The sequence below is a fragment of the Alligator sinensis genome, unplaced genomic scaffold (genome assembly GCF_000455745.1).
Source record: "Alligator sinensis unplaced genomic scaffold, ASM45574v1 scaffold546_1, whole genome shotgun sequence".
Taxonomy (NCBI): Eukaryota; Metazoa; Chordata; order Crocodylia; family Alligatoridae; genus Alligator; species Alligator sinensis.
In genome coordinates this window covers 1,641,481-1,667,736 of record NW_005842061.1, presented here as the reverse complement: position 1 = coordinate 1,667,736, position 26,256 = coordinate 1,641,481, and the positions used below count along the sequence as shown (strand labels likewise).

Here is a 26,256-nt window from a genome sequence, read left to right as displayed (position 1 = left end):
CTTCCTCCCTTTCTTAAAAATTGGGACCACATTAGCTAGTTTCCAATCCCCTGGAACCTGGCCAGATGACCACAAAAAAAAAAAAAAAAATATATATATATATATATATATAAACAAGTGAAAAAATCATCATTTCTATTTCACATTCTTCACTAAGCTTTTCAGGCTTCTGAAAATATTTTTTTTTAAAGGAGAAAAAATCAGTGTTCTCTTGCCAAACACCCATAACTTTTTAACCAAAATTGGGAATTTTCTGACAGAGACATCTGTTTTCGGAAAAGGCCATGTTTGTAAACAACAACAACAACAATGATCATCATCATCATCATAATAGTGTTTTTTGACCAGTGGAAGAATTTGGAGGAAACCCAACACGGGGAACATTGCCGAGATTTCTTCTCCTAGGAGACCTACAATCCCTCCAACAAGACTCCACCATCCATATAATTTCTTAGCTTCAAAACCACTTTTATTAGTGGCTAAAGCTCCAGGTTAGTTTACAGCATTATCACAGTGATTGTATTAGCCATTTAATAGGCCGATACATTTCTGCCTTTCATACTCAGTAGCTAAAGGTCTGAGGAGAACTGTACCTCCATTTTCAGGGTGTAGTGGTTCATCATTTCCTCTAACCCATTAGCTATGATACTCTGTGTAGTGTTCCGTAGTAGCAAAGTAAGTAGGTAATTAAACAAATGCTTATGTCTACAAACTGTGCATCACCACCCATTCATTTCAACACTCTGGATGTTCTCTGCTTTTTGAACGACAGGTCTCTTTTGCATTTTTAATATTTCTGTTCTATAAACAGTACATCAAAGAGATAAATTCCAGGCAGGGCATTAAATCTTCAGTTGTTAGGGAACGACTTGTCACAAAACACTCCTGGCCATGCAAATTATATACTGTGACATCATCTCTTAACTCATAAATATAACTGACATACTAGGACCAGTTTCCAAATGTGAGAATGCTACTGAAACGTTGAAATCCTGTGTTTAAATGGTTATGTTTGCATTAGGGTAGGTAGAAGGGGAACTTGTATGTCTAGACCCAAATAAAAGTCATAGGTATCATATTTGTGCCCATGTTTGACATTAAATTCAAAGTATTAGAAAACAAACTATAGCATTGTAAAGTTTAATTACCGATGGGCTTTAGCCACTTTGTTTGGATTAGGATCCAGATGTGAACATTTCATAACCACAGAGACACACAGTTCTAAGTGTAGTCCAGAAGGATGTACATATGTATAGTGCTGCATATGGGAACTAGAAATATCCATTGCAGGGAAAATGTCATGATTTCCCAACTTGAGGGAAAACAAAACAAACCAAAAATTCAAAACTTCCTGGGAAATAATGAAAAAAAATTCTTTTTAGTCAATCAAAAGCTTTCATTCTGAAGAATTGAAACATTCTATCTTGATAAGGTAAAAGCATTCATTATTTTTTTTCCTAGGTGAAATTTCATCAAAGTGAACACATTATTGTGGAAAATATGATTTAAATAAAATTGTATTTTCTACTGAAAATTATCCATTGATAAGCCAAGGTTTCAAAAGTAGGAGCCTGTAGTTAGGCTTCTGAGTTCATATTTAGGCTCTTCATTTATTTTCGTAAGTACTGATCACCCGCTAATGACCACAAAAGTCAGTACTCCACAAAAACTTATTTCAGTACTCCACAAAAACTTCACGTAGAGCTTTTGGACGTGCTGCCCTTTTGGAAAATCAGATCACTTATTTTGGAGTCTAAATACTGGCTGACAAGCCTAAACATAGACATTTATTTTAGCCCATTATTAACCATGAATAACATGAGACTAGGATGTGACACAGTTAGCTGTCCTTCTTTGGTAGGGAGTGTCTCCCCCAAACTCCATAGATACAGTTCATTATTTGACATTTAGTCTTCTCTAAAAACAGCATATCAGCATCTCAAATAATTAACAGGATGCAGACAACAAAATGGTAAAGGGACATCTATTCAGTAATGGAAAACCAACTTAGATTCATTTTCCCCCTAAATCATGATAGACGTGTTGATGACATGTCAGAGACTAGATTCTAGTCCACCTATTAGTGGACTTTGGCATCTAAGTATGGCCCTATTCCACATTGCCTGAGTACCTGAAAAACTGTTAATCCAAAAGTTGAGTGGGTCCTACTCCTCTTCACTGCTTTCTATACTCATTCTGAAGGGTAAAATGGCAGTTTATAAAAGTAGATGGCATTAATGAATTTCCAGGGAGCCAAGCAAGGTGAAATAGAATTGGACTTGGTGCCTAAGTCCACTTACACACCTAATAGGTAGAATACAATTTGCCCGCATTTTTCTACAACTAGAGGCATTCAGAACAATTTTTAAAAATGTGTTTTAGTCCAAAAATGATATTTCATTGAAATAAAAACATAGATGCAGGAGTTGCATCAATTTCAATGAAGTTTTCAATGGAGAGGTTTTCTTAGGTTCAGAGTTGACCCTATGGTCAATTCCAGGGAGAAAAAAGACGTAAACAAAACCAGAAAACTGATCTGTTTGATCTGAAATGGAAATTTCAACAGAATTCCACCTTGCAGAAACTTTCAAACTTTTTTTATGTTCCACACTGGAACAACAACAAAAATTTCAAAACTTCTAAAAGGGTTCTGTTTTTTTTGGGTTTCTTTAAAGGAGATACCACCAACTTTAGGATCTTTTACTTGGACAGATATTATAATTAGCCTCAGGATCTAGCTCACTCAGAGCGGAGGACCTTTTTCATCTCTATATTCTTCATCTACCACAACAGGTTTTCTGATTTTTTTTCTTTGAGTATTGCAATCCTCTCATGGCAGCATAGTCACCTCTTTAAATAAGCATGGCAAGCTCTTGTCTGTTTAGTTCCAGCCATAAGGATAACACTTAGAGAGAATTTCATAATAACCTTTGCCTGCTTACAATCAAGCAGATGATGGGTTTGAAGTTGAAGTCTGTGAACCAATTGCCTGGTTTTAGTCCAGAACTAAGCATCTCTTTCTCCCTGTACCTCAGGTGATTGGCTTCTTTCCACTCCTCTTTTCTGAAATGCTTGATGTTTGGTTTTCATCCTTATTAATGATGCTTTCCCCCCACTTCTTTTCTTTACAGAAGTTAAAGTTCAGCTTGCCAAGACATCGAGAAGTTCGAGAAACCCACCAGAGATGTAACTGCCCAGCAGGTAGGGATCTCAGGACACTGGTGAACTTTTCTTTATCACCTTTTGTTTCAAGGAGTTTTAATGTACTGCAGCATATAATTATAATGAAAATATACTTTATGCAACATGCCTGAGGCATATGGAATGAATAAGTACTCAGATACAAATGCATTTAGATACCTATCTATTATAAAATAAGAACTCTGATTATGACAAACTCATGGAGGTACGTACCTCTTGTCCACACACTGACTGCGACAATCAAATGTTTCATAGTTTCATAGTAGTTAGGGGTCAGAAAGGACCTGAATAGATCATCTACTCTAACCCCCTGCCACTGGTTGGAGCACATGCTGGGATCACACGACCCCAGACGGGTGTTCATCCAACCTCTTTTTGAATTTACCCAAGGTAGGAGCGACGACCGCTTTCCTAGGAAGTTGGTTCCAGATCCTAGCTACCCTGACAGTGAAATAGTGCCTCCTAATCTCTAACCTGAACCTATTCTCCAGCAGCTTCTGGCCATTGGTCCTTGTCACCCCAGGTGCTGCTGGGGGGAATAGTACTCTTCCTATTTGCTGCTCATCTCCCCTAACAAGTTTGTAGGCAGCCACCAAATCTCCCCTCAGCCTCTTTCTGAGGATGAACAGGTTCAGGTCCCTTAGCCTCTCCTCATAGGGCCTGCCCTGTTGCCCTCCAACCAAGCGGTTGGAGGGCAATGTATTCTACTGCTGTCTAGTTACATGCCTCTATGAGCATTAAGACCTATGGAGTTATAAAACTACCTGAGGCATCTTGTAAAACTGCATCTTTTGACACACAGAAACATAATGAGACTACATAATCATACTGCATTTCCAAAAATGCCAATATAGAGATGCTTCCTCTGATCTAGTTACAGTACAGTAGATGGCAAATTGTTATGGCAAACCCATTTATGAATGGTATTTTATTCCATCACCATGACCCATCCAACCTTCCTTATCATTTTATAATACAATAGACTATGTACAGAGGAAATAGAAAAAGGGACAACAACCAAACACCAGATTCAAGGATATTCAAACCTTGGGAAAAATTGAATGTGACTAACTTTGTGACTCAGACTTGTTGCTAAGAGAAATGGATGAGGAGAGCTGCAAAGAGTGACAATTCTATTTCCAGTAGATTCTGTGTTGCCAGTGGCTCTTGTTGACACACACAGAGTTAAAGTGATTGCTGGATTTGGGGTCAGAAGGAACTTTCCCCAAGTCAGATTGGCAAGAACCACTAGGCATTTTTACCTTCTATGTAATGTGGGATTTGATCCACTTCCTAGGACCATCTGAGCATGTTTTACCTCGTTATTGTTTACTTCAGGGCTGCAATGTGTGAGAAAGGATGGAGTGATTTTTTTTTTTTACTCTTGCAGACAAATATTTGTTCTGAGGTTGCCTGTGATTTCAGGGAATTGGATTCAGTGACCCAGAAGGTCCTTTCTAGTCCAATGTTCTTATGTTCTGCATTTTTCTGGTTTTCAAAACAAGGTGTTTAATCATTTCTGATGTTGTGGGTAAGGAAGTATAGTTAAGTGTGGGTGTCAATAACACTTATAGAATGGCAAGGAGTCCATTTTCTCTGCACTACATATATGTAGCTCCTGTTAACTCTAATGACATCATACCAATGGATGGAGAAGAAAACAGATCTCTTCCAAGTAAAATGCCTTTGTAAGCTAATTGTGTTTGCAAACAAGAAAGACAGTTGCATTGAACTCTGACAGAAACGAACTAAAGTAAAGAATGCAAACACTCCCAAACTTTGGGAAAATTTTGACTGGAATAGTGCAAACCTTCTCTTTTGCAATAGATTCCATTTATGTGTTAAAGAAATGAAACATCAATTCAAAAGGACTTGTCATTATCTATGTTTAGCTGTTGCGTGTTGTGGGGATGGGTGAATAAGATTTCAAATAAAATATAACATCTGCTAACTGGAATCTCTGTCCAAAACTTATAGTTGAAAGTCCAGTTTCAAAAAAGTTGAGCAAACCCTTTTTTCCCTCTTATAAGGCTGCAACTTTGTGCACTTTGTCACTTCCAGGCTCTTCCTAGAATTTGACATGTTAATGACAAAGCATCACAAGAAAGAAATGTTCTTATGATGTTTCTGATCCAGCCCAAAGTGGTAATTCTTGAAATTTGAATACCAAATCAGGAAAAGTGTGTGTGTGTGTGTGTATTCATTGATTTTAAGGCCAGAGAGAGAGAGAGAGAGTGTGTGTGTGTGTGTGTGTTCATTGATTTTAAGGCCAGAATAAGCCATTATGACCCTCTGGTCTGACCTCCTGCATGACAGAAATCATAGAACATCACCCAAGAATTTCTGGTGAAGGCAGCTGAGACCTTATGAAGTGGTGGTGATAGGGAACATAGCAGACATTTCACAGCACTTGGGTGCCCCTTCATGCCTTGCAGTTCTCAGTGTTTCTGGAAAGACACCCATGATTCAAAGCAGAGATGAATGTGTCTCAAAATTTTACTTGAAGGTGGGAGGTCAATATGTTGTCATTGTATATTTGCTGGTAGAAAACATTCCATGGGCACAGCTGCTTTTTGCATAATTTCCTCATCCTAACAATCTCCTGATAAAATTTAGCCATGTTCCAAAACTGGTGTCATAGCAGGTGGAGTCATGTTTGATTCCACACAATACATTTGGGCTGTGTTTCAGAGTGGTCCATAACCAAGTGGAGATGTTGGAAACCATTTCACCCTTGTCATTTTTTTTATGCTTGAGATGTCTGAGGGCTAGACAGAATCTAGAGGCCTAGACAGTGTGACTCTTATGGGAAGCCTGAGGCTTTCACAAGCAATGAACACAGTCACATGACTCCCCCCTTACTTCCCAGCCAGTCTACTCCAATGTTGTTTAATAATCAGACATAATGTTTCTCACCAAAAATAAATGTTTATCACAAGTGACATTTGAGTGTATGTTTAGGTCCAGATCCAGCTTGTTACATGGTACAGAAGGGAAAAGGAAGACAAACTCATATGTTGAACTTCTCAGTGAGGATGTAAAGGTCTGGGACTGTCAACAGAGGGTCATCTTTAAAAGTAGGAGGAATCCACAGCTCCAGGGCATAAGGGGCTTGTTTTTGAAGGAGTTGGAAGGCTGGGAGTAAGCAAGCAGTGAGGATGTATAAATGTGGAACTGTATCTCAGTTATCTGAGTACTTGTGGTAAGAATTAGAAGAATAACATGGTCAGGAAAACAGCAAGGCTTTATTTATAGAAAATGATAAGGAAAGATATGTTTCCTTAAGCTGGGAAGCTGGTACTTCAAATAATTCATACTCGGCTTGGGTGTGACTACTTGTAAGTAGAGTGTTACTTCTGGGTCATTGTGTTTTTAAAGATATAAGCTGCAACAAAATACTAAGGCAAGCTTTTCTGTACAGGAAGGACGTGCCTCCACTAAGATTAACAGAACCAATTTGGGTTATTAACGGCTACATTCCCTCAGTTTGACAACCATTCTGTGAGCCCCTTTGTTTTCCTGTAGCCTGCCAGATTGGTACCAGATTGCCTGTACAGGCTTATTATACATTACGAGATGGATTGGAGTACCGAGAAAAATGCATGGTATTTATTAGGCTCTTCAGCCCAAACTAAGAACCAGAGAAATAAGGATTTCATGGGGTCTATCAAGCCTTCACAGCTTTGTGTGGATTTGCATGGGTTTACCCACCCAGCTGAGGTTTTTAAATATTTCTGGTAATTTAAATCCACATTTTTTTTCAATGGGAATTCATTTTTTTAAATGGGTAAATGTGGGGAGCAGAATACTGCATGAGATTTTACAGACCCCTGTGTATTGCTCTAACCAGAAGAGTAACAATAACCACACAGGTGTGGGGCAAGGTCTCCTCCCCTCAGCTCCTTTGGTAGTATTCCTGCTACCTATCTGTCTGTCTGCAGTTGAGAAATCAGTTGCCTCTTGTATAAAAAAGAGCAGGAGAGTTTACTAAATGTAATCTGTTGTTGAATGCCCCGTATCCAGTACTGAGAGCTGCTATCTCTGCTCTACCAATCATGTCAGTAAATTCCTTCATTTTGGAGTAACTTTATGGCAGGATCTTTATCTTACTCTGTGCTTAGAAAGTCCCAAGAATGTTGCAGGCTCTACTATAATTCACATTTCAATATCATCATCATTGCTCCTCTTCTTGAAGATGGGCATAACATTGGCCCTGTTCCAGTCTTCAGGGACCTCCCCCAAGTGCCACATGTTTTGGAGGAGTTTTGCCAAAGGTCCCACAATGACCTTGGCCAGCTCCTTCAGCACTCTTGGGTGAAGTTCATCCAGTCCTGCTGACTTATAAATGCCTAACTTTTCTAACTGATCACGCACTAGCTCAGTGTCAATAGTAGGAAGGTGGTCAATCCCACCATACCTACTCTGAACCTTATCTCGCATGATATTCCCCTTGGTCCAGTGAAATGCCAAAGCAAAATAGTCATTCAGGAGTTCAGCTTTTTCCTGAGTGTCGGTAACCAGCTGTCCTGAGGTGTTAAGCAGTGAAAGCACTATGACTTCAATCCCAAGTCTTAGTGCTTTCATTTTCAGAGATCCCAATGCCTGAGACATAGCCAAGAACATTCTCAAAAGATGGTTTGCATAAGTGTATTGCCTATATTTTTTAAATACCATATCTATTTTTCTTATTTAAAATGTTATGCCTTCCTCATCTGCTGCTATTTTCACAATCCCTTTGCAGTGGTTTTTCACTCTGCTGGCTCTCTGTTTCAGTTTTCAACATAATTTTTAATAGGATATTTTCTTTCTGCCCCTGCTCTGCTTATTTTTCTCCAAGATTCCTCCTCAGGCAGAAAAAGTGCTGGTAATAGTTTAGTTTGTCAAACTTTTGAACTCATGCGTGGATCCAAAATAAGGCAAAATTAGTTTTCCGTCCCCCTAAGCAGCAGGCTATCATTATTTCTACTGAAGTAGCATTTTGAGAAACAACTGAAGATCAGAGAAAGCTATGATGCTAGGCACTGTACCCATTTGTACTGAAAAGACAGCCTTTGACCCAGAGACATAATCTAGACTTGAGGGCAGCAGGTAAACATAAGATACAAGTGAGAAGGGTGGGTCTGGGGACACTGGTAGGTGTGATAGGATTCTAATTCAAAGTATGAGCAACAAATCACAGATAATAAGCAGGTGGCTTAGTTGTCTGTTAGAGGGAAGCTGCTTTTATAAGTAGGCAGGTAACCATAGTGACTTGAATTTAGGAAGAACTCTAATAATGGAGAGCACTCTCATTTCTCCTGACTCGAGGGGGCTGTTGCATAATCTGTGTCCAAACTGTAGCAATCTGATGCCACCCTGCTGCCTGTTACATGAATCAGGTGTTGGCATGGCCTGTGATAAAAATGATTTCACCATCTGGTGAGTTGAAAGGCTCGTGTGAGGAATATCTCTGGGCCCCTTTTAGAGGTGTCTTGGGAATGTTCTAATGTAATTTCTTCCTAATTTCTCATACAAGTCATTTTCCAGCAATAGCCTCCTTATGATGAGTATAAGAAAAATAGATAATATGCCTCCTCTGGTCAGATTTTATACTACAAAAACATTGGCAGGGGCTGTCAGAGCTCAGAATGTTGTTAATACTCCCCATTTCATATTGTAAAGACAAGGCTTTGGGCTCTGTCTCTCTCTCCAAACTCACAGCACACAGGTCCAGTGGGGGAAAAAAGGTTTTAGGTGAGGGGCTTCAGCTTCCAGGAGGGAACTGAGAGCCCAGGAGCAGCTTCAGGAGAAAAATATGGCAAGTGGTCTAGCTTTTCATTCACCTTCTTCTACCTATACAGAACTCTCCCACATCTCTTGGCATAGCTGCAACTGAGATCCTCCAACCTAAGAAGGGTAGGAAGGAATCTTGGACTTAGCTAGAACATAGGCTCTAGTCCAAAATATGTCACCCAGGCCTAACACAGGCCAACTGGCAGAGTGCAACAGGATTTCCTATTTCCTCATCTCCTTACTCCTGCTCTCTTTCTTTGCCTGACAGATACCTGCAACAAGGAGACAATATCAGACTACTTATTTTTAACTTATGGAACTTTGCTCATACAACATGAATGTCCAGGGAAGCACAAGGGAGCAAGACTGCTCCATGATCAGCTCTGTTAGCTCTCTACTTCTCAGATCAGGGGCTGGAAACTCAGTACCCTCCTCCCATAAGCAGGTAGGCAAATTGATGGTAGAGCCTTGGCTGTACCCCAGAAGTTGCTGGCTTGCAGTACAGAACTAGAATGAGGGGGGAAACCAGCTGCAGTCAGTCATGCGGTAAGCATCAAAGGAAGGTCAGTAGCTTTCTGGAACTTTCCAGTTGCTCTGGAACAGCGCTTTACATCCATGTCTACACTGTCTCTAAACTGTGCTCCTCAATAAACCATGCCATACTTACTTGGGACATGCTACATCCCCAGACTAATGCAACAGGTGACTTTGGTGCTGGGAACATGCAAATAACCTCTCCTGAGAGACCGAGTTCATTGGTGCATACCCAGCATCACACCTTAAATCAGTTCTGGGATGAAGTATATGCAGTGTGGTCATGGCTTGCCACACTGCCTTAGTCCCTGGTGTAGTGAAGCATCCGTTTCCTTGCAAGGCCAGCAAGTAGTTGAAAGTGAGAAAGAAAGGCTAGGGCTCCATATAACACCTGCTCTTCTCCACCTGTTCTCTGGCAAGTTGTTCCTGTTGTTTCTGGTGGGACAGAGCAACTCAGCTTTTCCAAGCAGGGAGCAGCAATTCTGACAAAGGGACAAGGCTCTCCACTCCTTCCCTTCATATTCACTGGGTGTCTGAGCAAAAACTACTGTTTTCCTCTCTGTTTTTAAGTCAAAGTCCTGTTAATGGAACCCTGGCCCCTCATTTATTCTGTATATTACCTCTACCAGGTGCTGCACCAGCTGGGGCGATGGACTACTGTGACAGAAGGCTTAAAACAAGGCTTAGATACTGTGCCTAGATACTGCAGCCTAGATACTACAGCCTAAGTGCATAAAGACTTTAGCACTTGGAATATCGAAGCAGGAACAGCAGAAGAGTAAAGTCTTTTTCTGGCCTTGCCCTTTGTAATGTTTATAACAGAGACCTAACCTACAGCCAAAATAAGATCCATTTTTTTTTAAGTCAGGGCATTTCTTCACAGTGTACCATATACATCCCGTGACACTTTTGGGGAATGCAGGGATATAAGAAGAGTTGCTTCTTACTCCTTCTCCATACCCTGTTCCCACAGCATAATGCTATGCCATATGGAGACCCTCTGTTAGCCTGCATTGCATAATTAACCTCTGATGCAAACTCCCCTGCCTGTCCCGCTAGGCATGCTGGGAGACAAGCCAGTGCAAGGAGTTTCTAAAGCTTTGCTCCTTAGATTTATGTTGGAATCAGTCTCCAGTGCTCCCCTCACCTGCCAGGACCCTTTGAAATATTCTAGGGCTTTTTAAAAAAAATTGTTGTTGCTTTTAACTTTGTCCTTTTTTTTGTCTTGTTGTGGGGAGCTCAGTAGGATCTGGCAGTGGCTCAGCATGGTAAATACTAGTTCTCCTGAGCTGCCTGGAAGATTAAAGGCCTAGATACCAGCTCAGCTCTTGGCTTTCACTTGCACTCATGGGGATGTAGAGAAGGATTCAGATTCTTGGAGGTGGGGGAGATGAAAAGGAGTGGTCTGACTATTTAAATGCAGGGGCCCTGTTGAGAGGAAGTGTGATTTGTCAGTTTGTCTGGCTCAGGGCCATTTGAGAAGTGCTAGGCAGGGTATGTAACCAGACACCCATCCCCTGCAGTCTCTGTAACCATCCTATTTCATGTAAAGCTTTGATTCATGTAGGCAGCACAAGAGTAGAGCCCCTGTACCAATGATGGGGGCTGGGTGGGTTTATGGGACTGCAGGCCTTGCTCATATATGTGAGTAATATATATTGGTATAGATAAGCATTCAGCTGGATTTCGGATACCCAACATTCCACCCCTGTCTGAAATCAAAGAGGAAGCGGTTTGGCCTGAACATTTACAGGGGACAGCGCTTGCAGCCTTGCTGCCCCCACTCTGTGCCGTGCGCTGCTTTAGGATGCTATGATTTAGTTTCCATGCAGGTGTGAGGAATATTTAAGAATGTTTTCTACACTTTTCAGTAACAAAATTCTAATTTTTTAGTTCATTCATAGCATGTGACAAAGTAGGCTGTAACCCAGGGGCAGGCAACGTTTTTTGGCCGGAGTGCCGAAAAAAACCACAATGTCTACTTTGTAAGGTGCTGGAGTGCTGGCATGGCACAAAAACAAAACTGGGGCAGAGAGGGTACATGGCAGGATGCACTGCATATTTAATACTATTAATAATCATTAATGTTGCTTTTTATTTTTTAAATTTTTTTATAGTAAATAGCTGGTGTCAGGGGGGAAGCGGGGGATGCCACAGGGCTCCGCTACTCGGGCCACAGCGGGGGGGGCCCAGCAGCACCGGAGGTGGGGCCCAGCTGGCCTGCGCAGCTCCGCGGGGATGGGGCGCAGCCACCCTGTCCACAAAGGGATACTGCCTGGCTGGGGCAGGACGCTGGGCTCAGGGGGCTCCTGCTTGGTCTCTATGTGTGCTGGGTACAGTGGGAGTGGGAGCTGCAGCCACAGGCTGTTGCCCGGGCTCTGGGAACAGCAGCCGGAGCCGGTGCTCAGGGCCAAGCCAGCCGGGAGCCTGCAGCACAGTGGGTCTGTGCAGTGCCTGCCCCAGCCCTGGCCCCTTGGCAGGAGCTGCGGGTGGGCAAGGCCGGGAGCCAGGCAGACTGAGGCAGCCACGGCAGCTGTTCCCAGGCTCCAGGGGGCTCCTGTGGCCAGGCCCCTGCACTGGGGTTGGCTCTGCCCTGCTTGTGCTGTGCCCAGCATGCAGGGAGGCCAATCCCAGAGAGGGAAGCCCCCCAAGCCCGGCATCCTGCCCCAGCCAGGCAGCATCCCCACGTGCGCAGGGTGTCTGCAGCCCATCCCTGAGGAGCTGCGTGGGCTGCCCAGGCCCCGCCATGGGTGCTGCTGGGCACCCCTGCCTGCCCACCCACCACAGCTTGAGCCCACAGAGCCCCAGGGCAGCCCCCACTTCCCACCCAGCCCCTGCCTTACGAAGAGCCTGACTGGGGTAGCTTGCCCACGGCGCCTCCCCCCACACCATCCAGACCCTGTCCCGACCGTCTGGCCTCAGCACTCGGCACCTCAGTGCTGCCCTGGGTGGGACAGGGCATCTGCCTGCCTGGGCAGCTCCCTCCAGGGGCCAACCGGGCTGGAGGGTGCAGCCTAGGAGGAAGGGGCGGGGGCAGTAGAGCACAGACACCTCCCTGCCTGCGGGCTTCTGGCTCCGCCTCGGTGCCTGCCTTGGTGCTAGGACTTGTGGCTGCACAGGAGAGCCCAGAGCAGCAACTTTAAAAAAAAACCCCAATTTCTTTGCGTGCCTCCCAGCATGCCAGGAAAAATGTCTCCATGTGCCACTAATGGCATGCATGGCAGGGGTTGCCGACCCCTGCTCTAACCTGTACAAGATTATAACTTTCTGAATGAGTTAATCTATTAGGTACCACAGTGCCCTGCCTTCTGCCGAAATTTTACTTAATGGTGTAATTATACTTTGCCACCTTGCATCAAGTTATGTTACTATTTCTTGGTTGTAATGTTGCAGTTTAGGAGGCCATTAGGCTAGTAAGGGTGTTTATATTCAAATGGCATATTACAAACATTAATTCGTCAACAATACAACCCCTCCAGGTTGTAGGTAAGTAGAGCAGAACAGGAAACTGCTTTTGAATCTTTTAAGTATTTTTAATACTTCTATTTTTTTTCGTAACAAATTGGGATGAACGCTAACTATCTCAAGGATTCCCAAACAGAATGTTTGTTTTTAAACAAAAAATTGACTTATTTTGAAAAATGTCAAACCATGACTTTTAATAATTTGAAAATGTGTTTCAATTTATTTTCAAAATAGTAAATTTATTAAAATCAACATTTTTTCCACAAAAAGGTTTCAGTTTCATTGAATCATCATTTTCAAGGGAAAAGAATTCCATTAAAAAAATTCCTGACCAGCTCTATGGTCAAGTCCTGTTATCCCTCTCTCACAGATGGGAAACCTGACTTTCCAAGTGAAAAACAGAGAAGCAGTGATCAGAAACCACAGAGTGGGCTTTAGAGCTCAGGATGCTAGCCCTAACAGTCTCTACTGCTAATGGCATTCCTTGAATAAGGTCCCCTTACAAATTACATTGCAGCATCAGAAAATATGATTAGCTAGAATCTTATTTTTTTGTACAGCATATCTGGGAAGAAAGCTACAACTTAGTACTTGTTTAAATATTTTTCTCCTTTTTCCTTAAAATAACTCCCCTTGCAGAATAGATTATTCACTGAAATTTAAATAGTTTCCCTTATCAACATTTTTTGCTCTCTGCAGTGTGTACACGCTCCAGTTTACAGAACTGCTCTTGTGTACCAGACTGTTGGAGATATTCTGTTTTGGGGTTTGTTTAGTTTAGGCATGCTGGCAAATCATTTGTTTTAAAAGTATAAACCACACAAGTTCCATGGATTCTGCAAACAGTTTTGAATAGATGTGAGCAGACAATTTGAGAAGAACAATATATTTAGGAATTTAACCCTTTTTTCTGTTAGTGACTTCACAGGGCAGCTCAGGCAGACCTTTGACTTTTTTAACTTTGAATTGACAGGGCGAAATTGGCAGTCTTAGAGATGTGAACAATATGCACAATTGTTTGATGAATGACTGCACAAATGCCAACCTATGGGTTGTTGGTGAACTGTGGGCATGTCTACACATTAATGCTCCTTTAATTATGGTTCATTAAGTTTAGTACCTGTAATTACAGGTACTACCTTAATGCGGTGTAAAAGGTGCTATTGTGCATTAGCACTGCTGCATGCTTTTTTGGTGACACTAACGTGCAGGAGACTAATTCTACTGAGCAATAGCACAGTAGCACAGGTTCTGCCCACTATGCTAATGCACAGTAGAATTAGTCTACTGCTCTTGAAGTGTCTCATGTAGACGCACCCTGTTCTTTGAGACAATTCCTGTAGGGATTCAACTGTCACAGTTCTACATCCAAATGAGTAGATTGGTCAGCCAAATCTCACTTTATGAATTTTGTTTTTGCTTGAATGACCAAAACTTTGTAACCAACCTCTTTTCACCACAAAGTCTACTGAAGTCAGTACAACTCTTTCTCTTGACCTTAGTGAGCTTTTGGATCAGGCCAATAATGAATTTTGTTTCACCAACAAATAAATGACCTCCCATAGCTGAATAAGCTTCAATATAAAATTTGTTTTCCACTCAACCTTTTAAACTTTGCCCATCTAATGAGTATTTGTGACAAGTGAATGGCCAGGCTTCAGATCAGCTAAATGAAATTCTACTTTAAATTGGCCAAAATGTTGGGAAAAGAAATTTCCCCAACTAGTTACACAGGTTAATTATAAAGAAAAGAAGGAAAGTCAAATTCTGGATCTCCTCAGAATAAAATGAAATTGCATATTATAAGTAGAGATGGGGATAGTACTAAATGCCAGCTCCAAACCTCCCAGACATGACAGTTATTTGTGTCTCAGGCACTTGCATCACTCTAGTATATGAGATCTAGGTTATGCATGGAATTGCAAAAGCACAAGTTATCCCAGCTTTATTTTTACTGAGTTCAGTGGGAGCTTTAACATTAAATTTAATTAAAGCAAAGTTAAGCCGATACTGAGCAGTTTTGAAGATCTCACACAATATCCTTTCAAATGTCCCTTCCCTTCATTCATCTCTTTAATAATTTCTGCTGACCTCCTCTGGATCTTTTCTACTTGAAACAGGCACATCCCTTAAGAACTTTGGTTATGGCAGTACTGTAGCGTAAGTGGAGTTCTTCTTCCACCACAGGCTCCCTAGATGTTTCTGGGCCTATTCCTCAGCCTTTCAGTGCTTCACTTCCCATTTGTATTAGTGGGATACAAACACTCCCTTACATCATGGGGTTTTTAAAGAATGTATACATTAAGTGTGAAGGTACCTTATAACCTGAAGTAACTGGGGGCCAAGTAAATAGACAGACTTTCTGAAAAAGGAAGTAGGTAGAGCTGTGGGAGACAGCACTCAAGCAATGTCTTGTCTTTTTGCAGTTGTGTCAGTGAAGAGAAGCTAAGTGACTTGCTCAAAATCATAAAGTCTGTGGCATAGCAGGGAATGAAACTTAGGGCTAGCACCCTCATCACAGGAACATCAGGACAACACATTCAGAGCTCAGCTCCAGAGCTTGGACATATTTCTAAATAGAGTCTTTAGCCCTTAACAGTTGAGTGGATCTCACTTGGATGAACATTTGAAGATTATTTTTCCCTTTTTAAAGATGACTTCTGTCCTTTCTTCATCTGAACTCTTTTAATTTCCTTTAATTTAAATATTTGGGCCAATTTTAAGATTCAATAAGGAGGAATCAAGATGGAGACTGTGGCTTATTATAAGTAAAATCATTCCAATGGGTCTGCCTAGCAAAAGATGGATGAAATCTAGATTACCGTGTAGCATGGTTATCACACACTAGGCTGGCCAGGTGTCTCTGGGTGCATCAGTTTTGTGCCATGTGTGGAATTCTCCATGATCTGTAGCAACTACAACAGATCTCTGTGTCTGGACTTCAAGGGAGTCTTCTTTAGCAGGTGCAAATCAGGGCAAAATTACACTTTATACTTAGACCATGCCAAGGGCATATAAAACACAAGTGTCTGCATGTTAAAGTTTATTAACTTGTGATAAGTGCTTTCTGAGCGTCTCAAAGTTATGTCACTTTCGGCAAGGATTAACTCTGGGCCATACTACCTTGCTCATGTTAGGATAACTTCAGTCTACTCAATGGAGATAGGAACAAGCAATTTGCAGTCCTTCAGCACCTTAGGATGCATCACTCCCAATCTCTTAGAGCAGGAATAGTGTCCAGGTGTCCTGGCTCCTAGCTATGCCCCTGCTTGCCAACCCTGTAGTGGCAAGTCAGAGCTTCGCAGGCAAGAAATGTTATTAACTCTTAATGTGTGACAGCTCCTTGCACATTCTAACTTCAACACCACTTAACATTCCCCAGATTTAGTATGGGCTAAGTACAATGGGTAACTTCACCCTCAGTATGGGTCCACTGAAGTCAGCAGACCTAAGCAACAAATTACAAGAGCTAATGATCTGACTCATTTCCATCAAGCTGGAATCCAAATGTCAGGTCAAAGTACACAACGACACCAAAGAGATGCTTGCATACCCAAAAGATCTAATGGAATGTCTGAGATATACAGTGATGGCTACAGCAGAAGTATTTGATGAGTTTGTGCGCAGATTTTTTGTAAAAGTTTTTATAATATATAAGGCAAATCAAAGTCTTAACAAAACAAAGTAAAAACATCTCAGCTGTACAGTGCTGGAGAAAACCCCAAAAGAGTATTACATGGCTACTGAACACAACCTGGTTTGTTTTACTGATAGCACTCTTTTGGACAGAGGATTTTGCCAGGCCTGGGAAGAAGCAAACATTTTCATACACACATGCACAAGTTCACAGACTCATAGAAAATTAGGATTGGAAGGGACCTCAGGAGGTCATCTAGTCCAGTCCCCTGCTCAAAGCAGGACCTATGAAAGACAAGGCTGGTCCATCTGATTCCTTGTCCTGGCCCTGTTTGCCACCCCATCTTCTGCTTGTGCTGAAGTGGGCAAGATTCTTCCCAAGGACTGATAATAGGGTTTTTTTAAATGAAGTTAGATTCAATTTCAACTGCTTTCATTTGGCTCTACCCTACCCTACTGTTTAACCTAGCCCTTTGGGACCAAGGAACCTGATGACCTGCTGGGGCTGGTATCTAAAGGGTGTCTTTAATACACTGATCAACAGGAAGAACAGTGACATTGCCCTCTTCCTCCAGGATCACTTTTCAGCCCAGCTGCCAGGTGATATACTTAACTGAGGTCTGTACATTTGTTGGTGGGGGACAGAGATAGAGAAAATGCTGCACCACATGCTGGGTAGGATAGCTTAGAAGGCAGAGCTAGTACAGGGCGAAACATCATCTGGTAAACACATAAGCCTCCCTCCCAACCTCCTCCTCTCCTCCCCCTGCTTAGGAACATTCAATCCTCTCTTTGATGGATGTCCAAGAAAATACTTCTTCCACATCCTAAACTTGTTAGCACCAGTTAATCATCTTAACCTTCTTCCCCTCCAAATACACACTCCAATGAGTTTCCCATCACTGACAGTCATTAAAGACACAACAACACTTGTCAGGTTTGGTTTTGAATTAAAGCTTAAAACAATTAATTATTAAGCTCTTAGGTTAACCCTCAGGTAGACAGAATAGGATCCATTTATACATTTGGAATCCACTTTCCAAATGTCAGAGTGGAAAGGAACGGGCTGGAATCAGAGCTACTACTAAATAGCTGAAATTGTACATTTGTTTGTTTATCTTGTTAAATCTCCAAATTGTCCTGGGCTATGGATTTCTGACAGGAGCAAACATTCTGGTTTGAGATTTACCTGTGCTTATGCCTCCGGGGAGAAAATTGAACCAACACAGGTTGAAGCAGTATCAGACAGGCAGAGGAGTTTCTCAGACTGAGCACTAACTTGTAACATGGATGAAAAGAACCAGAACTGGATTTGTGTGTCTGTTTAAAGCTGACCTGACCCTCGGCATTGGCCCTGTATCTATTCCAGATAAATAACTGCTCTGTATACAAGTCTCCTAGCTCTGCAGCTTCTCAGCTTATGGTGGGCTGGGGAACTTTAAAATGCCAAAGGATTAACTAGTGGATCAAGAACCATTTAATAATATAAGATTGTTCTAGTTAAGGACTCAATTTCTATTAGGATTTCTCCTTATCAGTTTTTAGGTAGGTTGCTGGTGCTCAACTCAACTCTGTACTGCTTACCCCTATGTCCTAGACTACCTCCTTTTGTTTCGTTTATCTGGGTTAATTACCTATTACTCTAAGGCCTTGAATGTCCTTGATCTCTGTTTGGAGCTCCCACAGCTGCCCAGATGAGCTGAAAGCATGAATCCAGGCCAGTATGTGACTTTGGTCTTTAAGATTCTGATGTTCAGGAAACATTGTGGTTCCAAAACCAGATGATGGCCCCTTAGAGACTAAACGTTCTCTAGACATTGTGCTCCCTCCCAATGCAATTTCTTCTTTATAAAATCCACTTTATTACATATCATATTTACTTGAATACAAGACAAGATTTCCACCCCCCTACAGTTGGCATGGGGGGAAAAAAAGCCCTGTGTATTATGTATTTAGTGATATTATTGTCTCATTAAACTTCTGCTAAAAGCAGCATGGGCTCAGCAATGGAAACTACATATTAAGTTGATTGAATGCAGCTAACACGGAGCATGACTATAAAACACGTGGCCCATATTGGGCAAACATGAACCTGCCACAAGAAGAGATTAGTGTAGCCCATCTGAATAAGACATATGGTAGTGCCCATTAAGCAGTCCCCCTCACTGCTGACCAGAGGCAGAGGGAGAAAAAAATTTAGGGGACTGAGAGTGCAGGCATGTGCCTCCCCCAGCAGGTAAGTCTGTAGGGGAAGGGGTGGGGGGAGGGGAAAGGGCCTTGAGGAGGGGCAGATCAAGGCCAAAGCAGTGAGGAAGGGAGAGAGGCACAGACAGGAGCAGGAGCTGGGGTGATGGCCAGGCCAGGTGGTGGGACAAGAGGAGGCCCTGGGGGCGTGTGTGTGGGGCGGAGGTGGCTGCTGCTGTGCACTGTGCTTTGAGCCCCACTGCCCCGAGAGCTGCGGAAGGTCATATGTGTCCTGCTGCTGGGTGGGCAGGGGGTGTGGCACATCTCAGTGGCAGCTGCCTCCATCCCACATACAGATTGGGGGGATATGTGCCCCCCAGGCCTCTGCTTGTCCCACCACCCAGCCCAGCTGGGGCCCCACTCACCCCTGCTCCTGTTTGTGCCCTGCTCCCTTCCTCACCACTGGAGCCTTGATCTACACCCCCCAGCAGTGAGGGAGGGAGTGAGGGTGGGGCTGGGGCTGGGGCTGGAGCAAGCCATGCAAAGCCAGGGTCAAGTGTGGGACAGAGCCCAGCCCAGCCTCAATCAGGAAAAGCCTGGTGCTGCCCTGGCCCCAGCCCACAGCTACAACCCACCTCCCCCCATTCACAGATCTGGGGCACATGCCCACACGCCCTCCCGGGCCGTGCGTACCAGCAGGAGCCATGTCCCCTGGATGAGACACTTGCAGCTTTGTCCCGTGCCCCGCCCCAGCTGTGCAGTGCCTGCCCAGCCCCAGCCCGACTCCCTCTCTCACCGCTACATGCGTACCCCTCCCCACCCTTGCTGCAGCCGCCTGGAGCCCATGACTGGGCTGCCTTGTGGCTCTCCCCATTGCCCTGTGTTTGGAGGGGCTAGTTCCTGGCCTTCCGCTGTCTATGCTGCTGAGTCTTTTTCAAGTCATGGTGAGCCATGACTCTGCATACAGTTCACCCAGAATCCCTCTGTTACCCACTCTGTTAGCCTGGCCTTTCCTTCCATGAAGTGAAGCCAGACCGGGTTGCCCTGTGCCTCATTTACATATACACTTTTAGAGCATCCCAGGACTCCTAACAAGAACTCCCATTTCCAGCCACAAGTGGGCTAATTAGAACATAGATCCTTTGTGGGAGGTATCTGGAGTATTCACACATACTGAATAGTGCTGAGCTGGGGTGAGTGTGGCTTGAAATGCTATTGACTGGTAGGGCCCAGCCCAGTGAAACTATATGGTAAATCATGAGCTTTTGGCTTTGTATTAATATGCATAGTTTGTATAACATATAAGTAACTGCCAAAGTGCTACTCAGAACTGCTTATGGAGTACCAATGGTAAAACTTGCTGTTTCAAAAAAAGGTAACATGCATCAATTTTGAGTAAACTAAGTGCATGGGTATTATATAAAAACAGTGATAGCCATTTTAATTTCAAGGCTATTGTTTTCAAATTTTCTCCTCACTTCTATGTACTTAGGGAAAGCAGCATCTGATAGTAAGGAGAGGAGGAAGAGGCTGCCAAGGGAGAAAGCTGGGGGGAGGGGAGAAGCAGAGAGCAAAGGGCTGCCTGAGCCCCCAGATTTATTTTCCCTGCTGTAGCAGTGCAAGGGGGGACAAATTCAAGGCAAAACTTCCAGTAAGTAGATTCTATACCTGGAAAAACATAACAAATTTAGGCAGGCAAGGTTCTTTGAGTAGATGTTATATTTTTTATTAGACGAACTGAGTAGTTGGAAAAAAAGTTCTTAGCAAGCCTTCAGGCGCAGTCACCCTTCTTCAGGCATAGGGAGTCTCTGCTGGTCTGAGGCTTCAAGGAATGAGAGAAGCTAAAAGTGTGGCAGGATGTCAGTGAGAATGTAAATAGGCAGAAATGTTTAAAAAAAAATGGTAAAGCAGGGAAGGTAGGGGGAAGAAAGGGGGAGGCCAAAGGGAAACACTACAGAGGTAATAATACAAGGTAAAAAAGAGACTCTCAATGAAAAAGGAAATAGTTGGAAATCAGGAAGACAAAGGGCAGAAAAGTAGCAGAGGGGAGAGGAAAAAAGGTGGGGGAAAAGAAGAATGTAAGAGGTCAGGTCAGGCAGGAACCTGGTGAATCAGATGTCAGGCAGGTTGTAATGTCATAAATCCAATGTCTATATTGAGTCCATGATTTTTTGTATCCAGTAGATTTATGAAGTGAAGTTCATAGGCTCATCTGCAAAAGGTGTTTTGTACGTTCCCTTTCAGGATTAGACCTGAGAGATCGGACAGGGAGTGATTGTCTTGTGAGAAGTGTGCCCCCACTGGTAATTGGGTATTCTTGTCTTTGATAGATTTTCGGTGTATGTTAAATCTGGTGTACAGTTGTTGTTTGGTTTCTCCTACATATTTTCCATCAGGGCATTTGGTGCACTGGATGAGACATATAACATTTCTGGAAGTACATGGTGATGGCTCTGATGTGGGGTGTAATTATTGTGGGGGTGGTGGAGATGTGTTGACAGGTTTTGCATTTCTTGTCCTGGCATGGTCTGGATTCATTGGATGTGGTCTGGGCCATAGGGAGTTTGACTGCACTCAAAAACTTGCTAAGAACTTTTTTCCAACTACTCAGTTGGTCTAATAAAAGATATCACATCTACTCACAAAACCTTGCCTGCCTATGTCCTTAGACTAACACAGCTACAACCAGAAATCCACCATAAAAAAAAATGATAAATTTTCCATATATAGAATCTAATCACTGGGAGGTTGTCTTATAATCAGGGTCATCTTTCATTTGAGTAAATACAATATTATGTCAGGCTTTTGTATCATAAAAACCCATATAAATCCATGAAAGCCTATTATATTTTCCAGTGCTTGTGGTCCTTACTATTTGAGGCCAGTTTTAACAATTGGTGTAATTGCAAAAGCAGTAACAGTCATTTTATATTGTTGCAAAAATCTATAGAAACTTCTACTTATAAACAGTAGCTTTGATTAATGCAGAGTTTGAAGAACCCAATATAGGCACATATTTTGGCAATTACCAATGAATGAAAGTGTGACTATCTTGTCTTGATTAGAGAGCTCTGCAATATAGCTACTAGTGTGTTTTATTTTCCTACATGCTTCTTTCGATTTTACTTTAAAGCACCTTGGGAATAGTTATTGTATTGGAGTAGGAGCCAACCTCTTTGGCAGGCATACCACAACTTAAGTTCGATACCCTCCCTCAGAGCCACTCTGTTGCCTGCTCTCTGCCATATGCTCCCTGCCCAATCTACTGCTCTGCTACAAGTTCTCTGCCCTGTGCTCCCTGTGTCCTCTCTGATCTGCCACATGCCAAACACGGAGGCTGCCCATGCCACTTGTGGCACACCTGCAATGGGTTTGACTACCCCTGTATTATAGCATATTAAATCTTTCATACTTCAGTCTACTCAGTTGGGACAAAAGGACATTCACAGTAGGATTTTCCAACGTGCAGGTAACAGTAGCTTTTATATAGATCACCAGCTTATCCGTACTAAACTGAACATCAGGATTCACACTCCTAGACAGAAGGTTGCTCCAAAACCTAACCAATGTGTCAATGTTTCGAAATGTCACATGGAAGAGTAGAGAACCCAATTAGCAATTTCCACTCATGGTGCACTATCAAACTGTGCCAATGCAAGAACATGTCAAGCTGTCAACGAAAAGTGGTGTTCCTTTCAAACTGCAGCGCAATCAACCACCAAAGACGTTCTCAGTGTCCCAACTCAATGAAATGTGGACTGGATTGCTGCAAATAACAACAATATTCAAGGACTCCTTGTGGCTCACTAAGCCATGCACCAAGTTAAACTGAAAAACCCCTCTTTCGTGGCTGTAGATGCCTTCAAGAAATCAAAATCTGAAGTGCAGAAAAAGCTGTGGGAGATGGAAGACACTTGATGGAAAAACAAAGTACCAGAACTACAAGCTGTTGCTGATACTAATAACACCTGAGGCTTTTTCAGGAGTTAAAGTCCGTGTATGGACCACAAAGAGCCAATGCCTTTCCAATTTTGTCCTCTGATGGCACCATCCTGCTGACTGAGCACAGTATGATATTAGAAAGATGGAAAGAACATTTTGTGACCCTCCTCAATAGTGAGTCAAGTGCAAATGATCAAATAGTAGACTCAGTCGAGCAAATACCAGTTCGATATGAACCCAAAGATCCACCAACTCTGGAAGAGACTAAGAATGCACTTATGGAAATGGCAAATGGAAAGGCAGCTGGAGCTGACAAAATTCCAGCTGAAGTGCTTATATACAGTAGTCCTACACTTCACAAAGCTTTGCTAAACCTATTTTACTTTCTGCTGGGAAAACAAGGCTTTACCCCAGGATTACAAAGATGACAAAATTGTAACAATCTACAAGCGCAAAGGAGACAGACATGACTGTGGCAATTATCCTGGCATTTTGCTCCTCTCCACAGCTGGTAAGACCCTTGGTAAGTGTTGCTGAAAAGGCTCCAGGTTATTGCAGATGATGTACTCCCTGAATCCCAGTGTGATTTTCATTCATCATGCAGCACTGATGACATGATATTTACCCTACGTCAATCTCAAGTGCCTCTGTATGTTGCATTTGTCAACTTTAGTAAGGCATTGGGACTCTGTTGGACAATCTGCTCTCTGGTGCCTTCTTGCAAAGTTCAGCCCAGAGAAACTAATTAGCCTCATATGCTGATTCCATGACAACATGCAGGCCCATGTATCAGTGGGTGCCAACTCATCTGATGTTTTTCCGGTAGCTCGTGGGGTTAAACATGGTTTTGAGCTTGCCCCTACATTATTTACTCTGTTTTTGACTGGCATGCTAGAAGTCACTGCACATACTACCACTACTGATGTCACCCTAACAGCATGATTTGATGGCAGACTTCTAAAGCCATGTCAATTCAAGGCCAAAAGCAAATCCCAACGAAGTGAAGTAAAGGATCTACTGCATGATGATGACTCAGCATTTGCTGCCCTTTCTGAGAATGACCTGCAAAATTTACTGAATTCTTTTGCCCATGCTGCATCCTTTTTTTGGCCATTGTATTAATGTAAACAAAACTGAAGCCCTGTACCAACCATCTCCTAGCAGAAACCCATCATCTCCATCACCACCAGAAATAAAATTGAATGGCAGCCAATTAAACAACATCAAGTCCTTTTGCTACCTAGGTAGCACAGTTACCAATGACACCAGCATTGACAAAGAACTTTCAGCACGCTTAAAGTCAACTGCCTCAGTTTTCAGTCACCTACAAAAAAGACTATGGACAAGATTGGGGGAAGGGTGGTCATTAAAGTGTCTACAAAATGCCAAGTTTACAGAGCTGTTGTGTTCCCTTGTCTCCTATATTCATTAGAGACCTGTCCCCTTTATCATCCCTGTAACAGGGGGCCTCCTTGGGCCCATCTACCAATGGCCCCACCACCCTGTTTCTGGGCCAACCGCCTGCCTTCTCACCTGCCATGTCTTGTTAATTAATTAATGATCTTAATTAGGCAGGAGACTGCCCATTTCTTGCCCTGATGCCCTACACCACAGCCCATGCCTTGCAGATGGCATCCATAGTTCTTACAGTCATCGACCCCATGCTAGGCCCCAGACTTCTCCAGTCAGGACCCCTCTAAGATCCCTCCATTCCGGCAGCCTATCCCACCTTCATCTGGGCTACATATCTCCCTGAAACTATTTTCCCCTCTTGGGTGTGGTCCCCCCAGGACCTTTGGCCATTCAGGCCCTGGCCTCACCTCCAAGGCCAGTTGGAAACCCCAGGTCCTCCTAGCTCTGGGTGTCCCTCATGGTGGGCCCCTGGCCCTTTTGACCAGTCTAGTCCTGGCCCCAGCATTGACCAGTCGAGGGTACTCTCTCTATCAGGTCTCTGAGTCTCTAGCCCCACTCTATCTCCTAGGGTCAGCCCTCTGGGCCCTACTAGTGGGTGACCCACCCGGTTGTGGGAGCTGAGGTTAAGGCACTCAGACCCACCTTTCATGGGGGTTGTAACTGGCCTGGCATTTCCTGGGGGCTCCCACGCCACTGAGAGCCCCACCAGGCCACCCACTCCTGGCAGGGTACAGTTTTAAGCCATGCCCAAGACCAGGAGCCTCCTAGCCATCCCTTACAGCTCCTCCCTTACCTCCAGGGTGTTCTATGAAGCCTTGCAGCCATGCAATGTTGCTGCCTGGCCTGCCAGCAGCAAAATGCCCTACTTGTATAGGCAGCCCTGAATCTAAAATGGCTGCCACAATCAGGCACCTGCTGGCTGCTTGGCTTAGGTCTTAAAGTGGCAGGCACAAACAGTGCCCTGCCAAAGTCCCCATATCAAAAAATGTAACTGTCTGCAACGATGCCACCTACACAACATAATGGGAATCAAAATCTGATAAAATCATCACCAGCAAAGTACTATGACTGGCAGCCATGCTAGCATGGAGGCAAATGACCTGGGTCAGCCACATCATATATATGGACAAAAATCGACTGCCTAAGGAAGTTCTGTACACTGAATTTGAAAAAGGTAGTAGAAAGGTTGGCTATCCCAAACTCTGCTACAAGGACTGCTTTAAGTAGCACATACAGTCTGCTAGGCTGGACTTAATGTTCTGTAAAGATATGGCCCATGATAAGTGAGCTTGGCACTCTACTATGAAAGAAGCAGAATGAGCAACAAAACATCATCGTGCCACCTTGGCTGACAGTAGGAGGAAACAGGGCATTTGTAGACGACACTTTAAAGTGGGGTTAAAGCGGGTTAAATGCCTTTTGCAACCACTTTAAGGGCATGGCTGTTTGCACATCTGGCTGTGTATTGCACATTAATTCCAGCCACTGTAGCATATTCAGCAGCATAACGCGCCTTAAATGACTTTGCAACACAGTAAATGACTTTGGGGCGCTGCAAACTAAACACTTCTGAGGAGTTTTATTTTCTTACCCTACAGCCGTGGAGGGAAGCACTGGGCTCCATGCAGCTCAGGCTCCACAGAAGGGGAAAAAAAAGAAACATTGAGCCTGATCTTTTTTTTTTTTCCCCTGGAGCCTGCCTGCCTGCCTGAGCTGCGTGAGGACCTGATGTTTTCTGCCGCGGCTGTGGTGCCCTCCCAAGACTACCCCCCTGAGCCAGATGCCCCCCTGAGGTTCCCTCCGCAGTGCCCCTGAGCCGGGTGCCTGTGGGTGGGTGCTGCCTGGGGAGGGCCACCGCTGTTGCAGAGGGAAGCACCAGCTCCTCCCCCAGCCAGCAGCTCTGGGACCACTCTGCCCGTCAGCAGCTTGCTCTCTCCTCCCTGCTGCTGGAGTGGCAGGTAAGGATCAGGTGGACACGGGTGTATATGACACAGGGGTTTACTTCGCCCTAAACTGAAGCAGTGTTTTTAAAAAAACACTGCTTAAATTTAGAGAGAATTAAACCCCCATATTGTGTATAAATGCCCATAGACACCAACTTGCCCTGGC

The 26,256-nt window shown here is 43.5% G+C and overlaps 1 protein-coding gene across 1 annotated transcript in view; it reads left to right on the top strand.

The window, feature by feature from the left end:
* The window catches only part of COL13A1 (collagen type XIII alpha 1 chain), a 190,524-nt gene that overhangs the window by 9,224 nt on the left and 155,044 nt on the right, over window positions 1-26,256 (top strand). The window contains exon 2 of the mRNA XM_025203565.1: window positions 3,132-3,201. Coding sequence (XP_025059350.1) covers window positions 3,132-3,201 — 70 coding nt within the window. The remainder of the gene's footprint in view (window positions 1-3,131; window positions 3,202-26,256) is intronic.